General features: G+C 40.3%; 1 protein-coding gene across 2 annotated transcripts; it reads right to left on the bottom strand.

The window, feature by feature from the left end:
- Window positions 1-403: 403 nt before the first annotated feature.
- LOC131955985 (adenosine deaminase AGSA-like) lies at window positions 404-14010 on the bottom strand. 2 transcript variants are annotated; one of them, XM_059320322.1, is made up of 13 exons: window positions 13793-14010; window positions 13466-13617; window positions 12185-12359; window positions 11696-11845; window positions 7429-7489; window positions 6281-6394; window positions 5617-5748; window positions 4521-4596; window positions 4189-4310; window positions 3459-3652; window positions 2438-2592; window positions 1191-1393; window positions 404-532 (listed from the first exon to the last, which is right to left on the bottom strand). In XM_059320322.1, the coding sequence occupies exons 2-13, from the start codon at window positions 13613-13615 to the stop codon at window positions 427-429; spliced, it is 1638 nt and encodes a 545-aa protein (XP_059176305.1). In that variant the 5' UTR covers window positions 13616-13617; window positions 13793-14010; the 3' UTR covers window positions 404-426. The 2 variants fall into 2 exon arrangements, with proteins under 2 accessions (XP_059176305.1, XP_059176306.1); XM_059320323.1 differs by lacking the exon at window positions 6281-6394 and having other exon boundaries at window positions 13793-13982.
- Between the last annotated feature and the right edge of the window lie 650 nt (window positions 14011-14660).

The following is a 14660-nucleotide window of genomic DNA, read 5'->3' as shown; positions in this document are numbered from 1 at the left end:
AGTAATCTTCAGCCTTCTTTTAGTAAAGTCTACAGCTTATTACGGAGTATTTACGTATTATTGATGTTAATTATTTTGTTATAAATAGATGTGAACTGGATAATTATTTTGTTTATCCACACTTTCATTAAATCGTTATTTACTTTGACCCATGTAGTTGTAAGATAAATTTCTAAGTTGTTGATTCAAAGTTTGAGTCTTTTTCGTAAAGATTTGATTCACAATTGAAATAAATCGCTAAAGGTTTCAGACAACAAATTACCCATCTAATACAAGCGTGAAATCTGTTAGCGACACAAGCGCAAGTGTTTTTTAAACACTTAACGAGAGCAATGGAGCATGTCCATATTTAGTAGTACCTGTGTGTGGATTATTGTAAAAAAAATAAAACAACAATTCAAAATAGTTTTTTTAGAACTTTTACTTTTATTGTAGTGAGTACTTGGCAATGACGTCATCAATAAATGCGTTCCATCGGGTCTGCCATTTTTGTAATGCCGCCTCCTTCTGCTCTTCAGTCAGTGTGCTGTATCTGTTTACATACACGAACAAAATGGACCGAATAGCAAATTAGACTTTTTTTTATAAAGTATGTTCCTCAGCATCATACATCTCTAATCCCCTACATCAGCACCATCCGTCCCTAATCCCCTACATCAGCACAACCCGTCTCTAATCCCCTACATCAGCACCAACCGTCCCTAATCCCCTACATCAGCACCCCCCGTCCCTAATCCCCTACATCAGCACAACCCGTCCCTAATCCCCTACATCAGCACCATCCACCCCTAATCCCCCACACCAGCATCAACCGCCACTAATCTCCCACATCAGCCCTAATCCCCTACATCCACACCATCCTCCCCTAATCCCCTACATCAGCACCATCCGTCCCTAATACCCTACATCAACACCATCCTCCCCTAATCCCCTACATCAGCACCATCCTCCCCTAATCCCCTACATCAGCACCATCCGTCCCTAATACCCTACATCAACACCATCCTCCCCTAATCCCCTACATCAGCACCACCCTCCCCTAATCCCCTACATCAGCACCACCCTCCCCTAATCCCCTACATCAGCACCACCCGCCCCTAATCCCCTACACCAGCACCATCCTCCCCTAATCCCCTACACCAGCACCATCCTCCCCTAATCCCCCACACTTTACCAACAAGACGACTCACACGAAAGAGTTGATGGCCAACTGTTTGAGCAGCCTCAGGTCATCCTCCAGCCCGCCCAGGGCCATGAAGGCCATGTAGAAGTCATGTGACAGGGGGCTGGCGAACCAGACGGCGGGGTCGTCTGACGACACCACCACGGGGGCGCCGTAGCCGATCAGGGTGCTGCCCGGGTGGTTGCGGATGTCGTTCACCAGCCCGAGAACCTTCGAGAAAAAAATGGAACCCTTGTTATATATTTCACACTAGGTCGAATCCTCAGTAGACAGGAGCAGTATGTTATGTACGTGTAGATGTAGAGAGACAAAAACGTGATTGTAGGCAGTGTTTCATATGTGACTTATATGAGACTCAAAGTTTAAATAATTAAAAATGGATTAAAAATCATGTCTATATCGTGATGTGCTATCTCCCGTTGTGTTATATAAAAATATTCGAGAAAGTTAAAGGGAGATTACTCCCGGTTTTTTTAAAGAATTTTATTTTACGCTAAAATATTTTTAAAAATATATGTAAAGAAGTTTTCTTTCAGACATCTCGTCGGGAAGGGGGAACACCCACTCCCCGAGACAAAATATAATTCCGATAGAAAATATATAATTTTACCACTGTACGATCCCCTCCCCCGGAAAATTTAGTTCTCCTCCCCCTCCCCCGAAAGTTTCAAGTGCCCTCCGAATTCCTCCTCCCCCCCCCCCCCCCCCCCCCCCCGCATCCGAGACACTGTTTTCGACTACAGGGTCTACAAAATAATGAGCCATGTGGGACAAGCCAAACCCCTAAATAAAAATTTGAACATTACTAATATTAATCTGATACTACTGTAGTATTAGTTAGTGCTTATGTTGTAAATATTACTTACTAGCGTACCCGCCCCCTCCCCCCCCCCCCCCCCCCGCGCGTTGCCGCGGGGATAGAAGAAAGTCTGACGAAATATATTAGAAGGATATCACCAATGCATTACCAATCATATGTTCTTAGACGCGTGTTCTTCTTTTCTAAAACTGTGTTATTTAAATGTAAACAATGCCTGCGCTTGGATAATAATTATCGGGACACGGGTTTTCCTACACTACCGCATGAAAACCTTGAGTGTACATTAATCACTCACCGAAATAATGAGGTACCGATTGCGTAGACTAAGGTTCTAGATAACAACGTTTTACCCGCATTCTTAAAACATTTTTCTAGACCCCACCCCCCCTCCCCCCTGACTCAATCCGTAGGCACATGTTTAGAACAGCCCTGACCTGATTAGAGATCGGGTTCAGCTCTATAGCAATGCCTCGCGCTATGACGGCCTCCATAACCTTTGGGTGCCGCATGGCCGCGAACCCGTGACCGATACGGCTGGCGTTCAGGAGAACGGAGTCTATGAGGTTGTAATCCACGCCTTGGTTCCAGTCTGTAACGACAAAAATTAACACGCATCACGCCATACCTGTCCTATCCCCACCGTACTTGCCCTACCCTTACCCAACATGTCCTACCCCCCCATCCCGCCCTACCTGTCCTATCCCCACCCCACCCTACCTGTCCTATCCCCACCCTTCTTGCCCTACCCCCACCACACCTGTCCCACCCCCACCCCACCCTACCTGTCCTATCCCCACCCTACTTGCCCTACCCCCATCATACCTGTCCCACCCCCACCCTACCTGTCCCACCCCCACCCTACCTGTCCTATCCCCACCCTTCTTGCCCTACCCCCACCATACCTGTCCCACCCCCACCTCACCCTACCTGTCCTATCCCCACCCCACCCTACCTGTCCTATCCCCACCCTTCTTGCCCTACCCCCACCACACCTGTCCCACCCCCACCCCACCCTACCTGTCCTATCCCCACCCTACTTGCCCTACCCCCATCATACCTGTCCCACCCCCACCCTACCTGTCCCACCCCCACCCTACCTGTCCTATCCCCACCCTTCTTGCCCTACCCCCACCACACCTGTCCCACCCCCACCCCACCCTACCTGTCCTATCCCCACCCTACTTGCCCTACCCCCATCATACCTGTCCCACCCCCACCCTACCTGTCCCACCCCCACCCTACCTGTCCTATCCCCACCCTTCTTGCCCTACCCCCACCATACCTGTCCCACCCCCACCTCACCCTACCTGTCCTACCCCCATTTTACCTGTCCCACCCCCACCATACCTGTCCCACCCCCACTCCACCCTACCTGTCCTACCCCCACCCTACCTGTCCTACCCCCCACTCTACTTGCCTTACCCCCCAACATACCTGGTTCAATCCCCGCCCTACCTGTTTCCCCAGCATGAAAAAAGTACGGCATAATTGAGCGGTCATCCTTCAACAGCTGATCAACGAAGTACAAAGTGTCGTGGTTCGTGTCTTCCTGCTCTACCAGATCGAACCCCATGACCAGGTCTGGAAACTCTTGCATGAAACCCAGGGCTCGACTCACCTCGTTAGCCATCTGGTCAGGTGACGATGACCTAAACATTGACACAACGACTTATTGTGGGATAAAAATTGTTTATTAAAAATGTTTACAAAAATTGTTAAAGCTATCTTAGAAGTGATAGAAACACGATATCATTGAAACTACCGTCATTTATTTGTTAGATCTCTTTGGAACGTAATTCACATCTGATTTGAAAACAAAAATGTCTTTATAGGTTTTTACTTTCAAGATTATTTACTGCTGTTTATTATCCATTATTAGCTGTCATGCCTTTTAATGAGAGCTTCATCTTCTTCGCCCTATCTTTACAATCAATATTCATCTGGAAACCCAGACTTTCTGTCCATATTCCCCACCCTATTCAGCCTTCAACCCCCCCCCCCTCCCCCATCTCTCAAATAACCATAATATCAATGAAACTAACGAGTTACATCAATTTTAACATTTAAAATTACAAAATATATGTTGTTACATTTTTATACCCCTCTCGTCCCACATACACACACACACGTGTGATACCCGATTTAAAGCCCTAACCCTTACTAAGTCAAATAATCTTAACCCTACCTGGTACCCGGGATAATAACCCTAACCCCAACAAAATCTGAATGCTGCTGTTTAAATTCCGTAACAGCTGTCTGAAGGATCTTTAAATAACTTTCTGTGACGTCAGTTCCGTTGGTGTCCACCTTGTTTAAAAAAAATATGTTAAAATAAAGCTTAACATAAACAATACGATATATGTATCTAAGTTACGTCAGTAAAGTTTTACAGACTTTAAGAAACAGAACTTTTACAGAATTTTATTATTTAAACTTTTTAAATGACATGTTAATTGACATTTATTTTTATCAGCACACATTTCGATGATTGTTAAAAAACCCAAACCAAAAACTTACAAAAAATCCGGACCGAAATTCCATATACTGTACGCCATCTGAGTAGAATTCTTTCAGCGCTTGCTCCACGTAAAGCCTGTCGTTTTATGGTAGAAATAGTGGTAGGTTAACGGTTATAAAACATTTATTGTCTGGTCGCCTATGAAAGTAATTAGAACTAAAGTATTTCATAATATTAGCAATACCATTTACGATATTATTTTAATTAAATAATTTTAAAAACTTATTTTGTTTATGATTTGTTGCTTGCAAAGCTAAATTGTATATACAAATTACCATTATATTCATGTATAATTAACGCTATTTTATCGATAAATTATAGAGCGAATTAGTTTTGATTGTGTCCTGATAATGGAGTGACAGTGTGTGTTGAAAGGGAAGGTGAGTACGTTGCATTATATTCGTGTAAGATTCATTCTTTTCGATGTGTGTATGGGTTGATACCCGTATTTATAATATGTTTTAGACAATAGAGCAGTATTTGCAGTTGTTCACAAGGTAGGCAAGATTTCTTTCAGACATTTTTTCTCATGTAGTGCACTCTAAATTTCCGTGTGGGGACGGGGGTGTGGGGACGGGGGATGGGGTGCTTCAAATATCAGGAGGGGGGGGGGCAACGGACATTGTTTAACGTATATATATATATATATATATATATATATATATATATATATATATATATATATATATATATATATATTGTCCGGAGGGGAGGGGTGTTAGACGTGGTTCATGGAAGGGGAAGATGAGTTTGAGTAATGTCTGAAAGAAACTCTGCAGTTAGGGTGTTACACGATGCGACCAGCACACCATGCAGTGTTTCTTTCAGACTTTTTTCTCCTGGGGAGGGGCACTTGAAATTTTCGGGGGGGGGGGGGGCGGTAGACTTTCTTCGGGGGGGGGGGGCGGACACTGTTAAAAGTATATATTTTCTATATAAATTATATAAATTTCATTTCGTTCGGAGGGGGGGGGGGGGGGCGGTAAAAAAATTTCGGGGGCTCTGCCCCCCCCCCCCCCCCCCCGAACAGATGCTTGGAAGAAACTCTGACACCATGGTGTCACTACAAGTTAAAAGTGTGAAACAGTACTTTACTTGATGTTAGGCAGGTTGTGGATGAGCCCGAACATGGAGTTGAAGTAGCAGTTGAACTTTTGCCAGACGTCGTTGATGGACGGGTATGAGATGAACGGATCCGTCACTTTGATGGAGATCTCATCCATCAGCCTGTGGGGAGATGTGTGGGGGGAGGTGTGGGGAGGGGGTGGGGGTCGAGTAGATTTATAGTACGCTTATGCGAATAAAAAATCACATACATAACGTATCCTGTTATACTTTCACACACATGCCTATTTTCAAAACATACATACACATAAATATACTCACATAAAAAAATAGAATGTAACAATATACGCACATAGGCACAAATGCTTTTTTTTTAAATATAACTTTTTTTTTCTGCGAACCTGATTTCATGTCATGTCCTCAAACATTTAGTTAAAATTAAGGGGTCGGCGTGGTCGAGTCGGTAAAGCTCATGGTTGCCAAACCGAAAAGTCTCGTGTTCGAACCCTCGGGCAGATGAGGCTCGTTAACTGGGGACAGCCACTCTTCTAGGAGAGACAACTCCAAAATTAAACAACTGCTGCCTTGTAGTTTGTTCTTGGTTGGACAAAGGCTATGGAAGCAAATCCAAAAAGAAAAGCAGGCTGAAATCGGAGTCAATGGCCTCAATGGCGCATAACCAGTTGACACGTACCGCTTAATTGTGTTGGAGGCGTGGTCGAGTCGGCAAAAAAGCTCATGGTTGATAAATTCGAACAACGTCTCGAGTTCAAACCCACTGGCAGATAAATCTCGTTCCCCTTCAACACTAATAATTAAGAACGAAGAAGAAGAAGAAGAAGTTAAAATTATATTCTCATTCACGCAAAAAACATACTACACAACAGCGAAACTAAATACTGTATCGTAGTTCAGCACTATTTAAATATTAGCAAGCATGTTTGATATAATACTAATTCCACCCACAAATCTCGCACAATAAAATTTAAATTTAAAAAATGACAATTATCCTAAAGATTTCTTGTATTTTGTAAGACCGAATGTTTCCACACATACATTCAGTAGCGTAGCGAGGGGGGGGGGGGGACATATGTCCCCGGGCGCCGAGCTTAGGGGGCGCCAAAATGGGTTGGGAAAATAAATTGAAAAGTTGAGGGGGGTGCAAATTGAAAGCTTGAGGGAGGGGGGTGCAAATCAAAATATGGAAGGGGGGGGGTGCAAATCGAAATCTGGAGGGGGGGGGTGCAAATCGAAAGTTTGAAGGGGGGGTGCAATTCGAAATCTCGAGGGGGGGTGCAAATCGAAAAGTTTGTCTCGGGCGCCGGGAAGGGTCTGCATACATTACGAAGTCGAAGGGTACTAAAAGACACATAGCAACCCATAGTTCCGCTTAAGAATAGTCTCTGTCATGTGGTTACAAGAATAGCCTGTCATATTGATACAGAGGCGTAGCGAAGGGGTGGGGAGCAGGGAGTACATATGTCCCCGGGCGCCGACCGCGTTGGAAAAACAAATTGAAATCGAAAGTTCAAGGGGGGGGATGCAAATCGAAAGTTCCAGGGGGTGCAAATAGAAAATTGAAAGGTTGATCCCAAGGGGGGCGCCAAATTGAAAGTTTGTCCCCGGGCGCCGGGAAGGGTAGCTACGGTCTCTGTATTGATAGTATATTAGTCATGTCGTGTGGATATAAGAATAGTCTCGATAATTTGGATACAATATGGTATCGTTATGTGGATAAAATAATAGTCTCTATCATGTGGATAAAAAAATAATCTGCAATGAAACGTCTCAGTCATGTGGATACAAGAATAGTGCATAAAAAAATTGGAATAAAAAACTTACATCTCGTCAAATTGCTCGACGTTGCCAGATTTCTGTCGCAGATCTGACACGAGGTCCCAGTCTGATTTACAAAAAAAATATAAAACACAAAATACACTAGATTTTATTGGACATATTGTCTTACGTTACACTGTTGAAACAGGTCTTACAAAAAACATAAAACACAAAATACACTAGATTTTATTTGACATATTGTCTTACGTTACACTGTTGAAACAGGTCTTACAAAAAACATAAAACACAAAATACACTAGATTTTATTGGACATATTGTCTTACGTTACACTGTTGAAACAGGTCTTACAAAAAACATAAAACACAAAATACACTAGATTTTATAGGACATATTGTCTTACGTTACACTGTTGAAACAGGTCTTACAAAAAACATAAAACACAAAATACACTAGGTTTTTATTGGACAATTTGTCTTACTTGACAGTACTGAAGAGGTCTACCTTTCTTTCTAACCTCCACTCCTTCTCTCTCTCTCTCGCTATCACGCTCACTCTCACTCTCTCGCCCTCTCTCTTACAGCCTATCACCTCCCCTCCCCCACCCCCATGTTTCTCGCTACATTCTCCCCTATTATTTTATGAAACATGTATCTACTTTTAACCATACACGCACGCACCAGGGGCGGAACTACAGTGCCGCCAGACCCTGCATTGCGGGGGGGCCCACGCCATTTAGGGGCCCATTGCCGACCATAATACATTTTTTATAGTTAAAAAAATAATTTTCTTGCATTTTTGACTTGACGGTAAAAGATTGTGTAAATAACAAACATACTGTAGTGATGTTATACAGAAGCTAACACATGCTGTTGCGTAAAAAAAATATATGCCTGAGATGTAGTGTGTAAGGTAGGCAAACGTTCAAAACACTTCCATGACTTATTTCCCTTTTCTAAATAGTTAAATAGGGATGCTCATTAGCTCCTTTTAATATATTTGTATTAAACAAATTAAAAAGCAATTACTTCTCTTCATTATTATTTTTAAAAACATACATACTAAAGAATGAGATAGCATCAGAAGGAAATATATTTAAAACAAATAATATAAATATAAATGAAAGAAAAAATAAACATAACACGAGAAACCATTACACATACAAAGCCTTCACGTTTTATATTCCTTTGACCGGCCTAACTTAAGGCTAGCCAGTATTATAACAAACATATTGAATAGTTCTAGAAAAAAAAAACTAGTTCTAGAGTCTAACTTTAAAAAAAAAAAAAAATTCAAAACAGACCAAAGTACTCACACACAAGACATGTTGTAATTTGTTTAAATTGAGAAAAAAAAAAGACTTTTTACTCAAAACCTGATTAGGCCAGAAACGAGTATCCAATGTTTATATATATATATATATATATATATATATATATATATATATATATATATATATATATATATATATATATATATATATATATATATATATATAGGGGGGGGGGCCCAGAATTTTTTTTTTGCGGGGTGGCCCGTTTTTTCTAGTTCCGCCACTGGCACGCACACTCACTCACATAACAAAACACTCACCGGATGAAAGTTTAAATTACACACGCAGTCCTTCTATCCCCCCCCCCCCCCCCAAAAAAAAAAAAACCTCTTGTAAAATATGGCAGGTAGGCTATACAACGTATTTAGATAAACATGTACAGGCACAGTTCTTTACCATTAACGAGAATAAGTTTTGCTGGAAAAAAAACAAATGTGCCCCCCCCCCCAAACACACACATTCATCAACATGATTATTTTAGTATCTAGCACCAAAATAATTAGCTTCAGTTAAGGAAATGACCCATTTACATTGTCAGCTAATTCGGACATGGGTAAATTTTTTTTTAAATATATTTTTTTAATGTATTACGTCTCAAGGGAAGTAATCCAATTCACAGATTCATAATTTATGATAACCCAAACAATTGTCTGTAGTGTAACAAATAAATGATAAAATGTATTAATAATACTAAGTAAATAAAAAATGTAATTATGTTTTTCTGAATAATGTGTCTAATTCACATTTTTTTGTAAACTGCGTATTAAAAATACTTTGTAATTGAAAATAAAACGCTTTAAACATGTGTTATCAGTTTATCTTTTTGATAAAAAATCTACTTTATGTTTGAATTCTGTCTTTTTGATGTATGCTTTTTTTTTAACTAAAAAAATAAACTAACTAATAAACTCAACTCCGTTGTATGGAGAAAGAGTGGTCCAGAGGTAGAGAACTGGACTGCTAACCCGAAAGTCCCAAGTTCAAATCTGGGTGCAAATAAGTATAACGACCACGAGTCCACCTAACTACATACACCAGAGCTTTATATGTATATATATATTTTTTCTCCCACACATATGATTCATTTATTTCTTTACTAAAAGACAAGTCAAAGAAGTCACTGTGAATAAATTGTATTTCTTGTTTTTCTTTTTTCGCTTCTTGTATATAACTAAAGAAACGCAAATCAGCGTACTGTAAAAATGTTGTATTTCCACCTTCTTCATGTATATAATTAACATATGTATTTATTCATTCAAAATTTATGTAAACAATGTCACTATAAATATGTTGTATTTTGTTTTATGGAAAATAAAATTATTTTAAAAAAATAAACTAAAAAAAAAACAATTAAATTAAATTTAAAAAAATAAAAGAATAAATAAAATTAATTCAAAACAAATTAAATGAAGGAATAGGGCTACATGACATTCAGAAAAAAATAAACACCTTCCGATTTAAAACATCTGGATAGAATAAGGATAGAACCACATTAGCATCCATTAGCACAATACTACATAGGGTTAAACATATAGAGCATTTTAAAATTAAACACCACACTATGGGGGAAATGCTAGCAACATTCCAAGGAAACAAAAGCATTATTGGGGAAGACACAATAAAATATACAACATCCTAATCAAACAACAAGCGACACACTTATACACCATAATTAGTTAGGCCAGGTAACACAATATAATAGCTTTACACAGACTCTAATCTTCATAGAAAAAAAAATACAGTGCCGTTACTATTTTTTACCTACGTTTGGACGATTTGATCGTCAAATAACTGATCATCGTTTTGTTCTTGTAATGAAATCTTTGTAAACATTTGAATTTGTTCAGACGAATGCACAAACAAATACACATATACATATTGAAGTATTTGATTTATTACTTGCTTATATTTGAAATAATGGGACGGAGTGGTCTAGTGGTAGAGAGCTGGACTGCTACCCGTAAGTCTCGAGTTCGAATCCGGGTTCAAGAACTCTACTTGCCCCATAGACCGTCAGGTTTGAAAGGGAAACTTTACTTTTTACTTTATATTTGAAATAAAGTTATAAAAAAGAATTTTATTTTTTTTAAAAACACCAAAAAAAAACAAAGCTTTGTATTTAAAATATTTGAAAATAAAAGTATTTAAAAAAAGAAGTATTTTATTTTAATATGATAGTTACTACAAAATTTAGTTTTTTTAAACAGGTAGCCTATGTCACAATTAAATTGTAAATTAGTACAAAAAAAGTGTTCTTTGCTTAAAAGATTACTTAAATCAAATTTACACTAAACCCCGCCGCTGAAAGCGCAACATATCCCATCGCTTCCAAAGTGCTAGCCAACCCTGAATTCTTAGACGCTTTGCATTCACTATATCTAATACATAAAGCTCAAACGGATTAGAAGCCACTTCTGTTTGCTTCTATCTTTCGGTTTGCGAACAAGCTAGGGTTTATAGTATTTCACTAAATTGAATCAGGCGCGTCCGTCGGCGCCCCGGCATGGTGCAATTTGGCGCCCTGGGATATCCTGTGAGCCCTATGGTGCATACGTTCGTTATAAACATTGCGATAGACTATGAATAAGAAAGATTACTATAGTTTTTAACTAAATCGTATCCGGGCTATCGCTTTTAGAATTATAGTTCAGGAAAATATAAACTGTATTGATTTTAGGTATTTGTAAGGCTAAATTTGTGAACCTTTTTATACTTGCACGTTGTATCAAGGTTTCTTCCATGCACTTCTCTCAGGGGGGGGGGGCGGAGGAGAGGGCTATACATACAATTTCCGTGGCTGCGGAATCTGGTTAAAGTGCATTTTTTCTACATAAATTTTAATTAATTTTTTTTTTGTCTGGGAAAGGGAGCTTTGGAGCTCTTCGACGCACACCCCACCCCCTCCTGAGATATTCCGGAGTTTCCGCTTAGTACATGTCCTAGAGTTGTCCTAGAGTAGCTACCCTAAAAAAAAAAACTCACCGCTACCAGGGGAGGTAACCGAGAAATTAAACAGCCGTGTAGAAAACCTGTCGTTGTCTTTCTTTGTGTACAAGTTGGGGAGGTAAGTGAGCGTCTTGACCGTCCAGTTCAATGACGTCATGGCGCCGTCGTGCAGGTGCAGGACTCCGCCTGAAAAGTAATTAATTAATTAAATAATTAATCCTGAAGTAGACCATATTTCAAGGGAAGGTAACATATAAGTTTAAGTACAGTTACGGCTAAATTACTGTAAATTGCTTGTACATAATTTAGTCAACACTGTTTTTGTGGCGGTGTTTTTGTTTTCATTGCTACATACATAGTAATGATCTGCTAAGACAAACTTTACTAATAAATTATTATCTTAATGTTGATATTTAGTACTCTTGCATAATAATACTAAACAATGAGAAAAGAAATGGCCTTGAAAAGATGCACTTTTTAACTAAATAGAAAGCGCATTCCTGTCGCAATTATTATAATCCATACCTTTTGGCATGAGCTTGATGATATCGTATATAGTGGAGTTGTCAATCCAGTCCTTGCTCTTAAAAAACGATACCGCTGGAGGGTAGGGGATGGTGGAAGTGATGCTCTCCTGTACGGCCGCGTTCTTCAACTGCATCAGATACCTGTTAACCTTTTCTTCTTTGGCGTTCAACACCTATGGTATTGGAAAGTTTCTTACTATATAAAACGGCATTTTACTATCTATTAACAATCTTTGCCTACCGTATATATTCACTTTTGTGAAAAATAGAAGGGTTCGATACTCATAAGCGTTCCTTGACATTTTTCCCAGGGGAGGTAGAAGTTAATATTAGTAGACAACATTAGCGTCATATTAGATATTCTCATGAAATGTAGAGATTCATAACGGCTGTACTACGCATACAATGGCCTGAAACCAGAGGCGTAGCGAGGGGGGGGGGGGCGGGGGGTGCGGACCGCACCGGGTGACACCATTTAGGGGGGTGACACCAAGGCAAAAAATAGTAAAATATATAGAGAAAAACTTGAGGGGGGGGGTGCAAATCGAAAGTTTGAGGGGTGGGGTGCAAATCGAAAATTTGAAAGTTTGTCCCCGGGAAGGGTCGCTACGCCTCTGGGGGGTGACACCATTAAGTGCCGCACCGGGTGACACCCGACCTCGCTACGCCACTGCCTAACACTATACCTTGCATAAGTTAATATTACAAGTAAGAACCATTACATAAATATTCCCTTGAAATGTATAAATTCATAACGGCTCTAAAACCATGACTATGGTCATGTGTCAATACCGAGTATAAGTTAATATTACTAGTAAGAACTTTCATGTGTGACTCCGTTAGTGTCCGATATTCATTCTTATGAAATGTATAAATTCATAACGGCTCTAGCCGCTCTACAACCCTGACTATATACCATGTATAAGTTAATACAAGTAGTAAGAACCGTTAGAGTCAGGTTAGATATTCCCATGAAATGTATATATTCATAGCAGCCATATGTCTATAACGTGTATAAGCTAATTTTACTAGTAAGAACCTTCAAGTGTGTCTCCACTAGCATCAGGTTTGATTAGGCCTACCCATGAAATGTATAGATTCATATCGGCTCTACAACGCTGACCAGAGCCATATTTCTATACCAACGTGTGAGAGACGCGAGATCATCGAGCAAACGCCTGTTTTCCAATTATCACCCGATTAAAAAAAAAAAGTTAAGTCGAATATTAACCATCTAAAAGACGTGGACGTGACAGTTTTTTTTTCTTAAAGCACTCACCTGCCCAGCGCCGACACGCATGGATGCCTCGCTCTCAATAAAACTCTGCCTAGCGTTCAGGTACCAGGCTGGGACTGCTGAACACACCGTAACCACGGCCAGTAGGATACAGACAATAGTTGAAGTCATGCTGGCAAACAGGTATTTCATACCTGTCAGTCAGGATTTTTTTAAAAACATTAACATCATTTTTAGACGGGAAACAAATTAATTTAAAAATTCTATAATTTGTTTTATAAAGCACAGTATACAAGTTAAAATAATAAGTATATTAATGAACGGAAGATAATTTGAAAGTGTGAAAGCTGATGTTCAGCGTCTGCTTACCTCGGGTATAAAGAGACCGAACAGGTACAAAGTACTGGTTTTGTTGTTGATTAGCTTCTGTTATCGCTGGCTAGAGTTTAGGGCAGTGGTCCTCTAAGTGGTAGATCAGGGCTATCGCTGGCTAGAGTTTAGGGCAGTGGTCCTCTAAGTGGTAGATCAGGGCTATCGCTGGCTAGAGTTTAGGGCAGTGGTCCTCTAAGTGGTAGATCAGGGCTATCGCTGGCTAGAGTTTAGGACAGTGGTCCTCTAAGTGGTAGATCAGGGCTATCGCTGGTTTAGGACAGTGGTCCTCTAAGTGGTAGATCAGGGCTATCGCTGGCTAGAGTTTAGGACAGTGGTCCTCTAAGTGGTAGATCAGGGCTATCGCTGGTTTAGGACAGTGGTCCTCTAAGTGGTAGATCAGGGCTATCGCTGGCTAGAGTTTAGGGCAGTGGTCCTCAATGTGGTAGATCAGGGCTATCGCTGGTTTAGGGCAGTGGTCCTCTAAGTGGTAGATCAGGACTATCGCTGGTTTAGGGCAGTGGTTCTCCAAGTGGTAGATCAGGACTATCGCTGGCTAGAGTTTAGGGCAGTGGTCCTCTAAGTGGTAGATCAGGGCTATAGTCGTTGTAGGGGCGGTGAGATGGCGCCCTTGTATGGTAGCGTGAGAGGGGGGAGGGGTTAACAGCTTTGGTATAGCGAATTGGGGGTGGGGCCAATGCCGGCGCCAGGTTATTTAGCGCCATAGGCAAAATTGATTAAAACTTCCCTTTTACACAAATCGATAATTAAACATTTGTATAAAAAAACACTTAATTAAAAGTGGCATATTACCTTATTATCAATAGCATACACGTTATAAGTTGACATCAAAATCAAATTTTACTTG

This window comes from Physella acuta, unplaced genomic scaffold (genome assembly GCF_028476545.2).
Source record: "Physella acuta isolate Inbredline_101_S28 unplaced genomic scaffold, ASM2847654v3 ptg001120l, whole genome shotgun sequence".
In the NCBI taxonomy this organism is placed as follows: Eukaryota; Metazoa; Mollusca; class Gastropoda; family Physidae; genus Physella; species Physella acuta.
Note: the sequence above shows the minus strand (reverse complement) of the source record. Positions and strands in the feature narration are given on the sequence as shown.

What these genes read in the sequence shown, in the direction of transcription:
- LOC131955985 (XM_059320322.1), bottom strand. Translation starts at nt 13,615, where the DNA reads ATGAAATACCTGTTTGCCAGCATGACTTCAACTATTGTCTGTATCCTA. An exon ending in GTTATTATCCCGGGTACCAG is followed by an intron (nt 3,653 to 4,188) that starts GTAGGGTTAAGA and finishes GTCAATGTTTAG; the next exon opens with GTCATCGTCACCTGACCAGA. An exon ending in TTTTCATGCTGGGGAAACAG is followed by an intron (nt 2,593 to 3,458) that starts GTAGGGCGGGGA and finishes TTGTCGTTACAG; the next exon opens with ACTGGAACCAAGGCGTGGAT.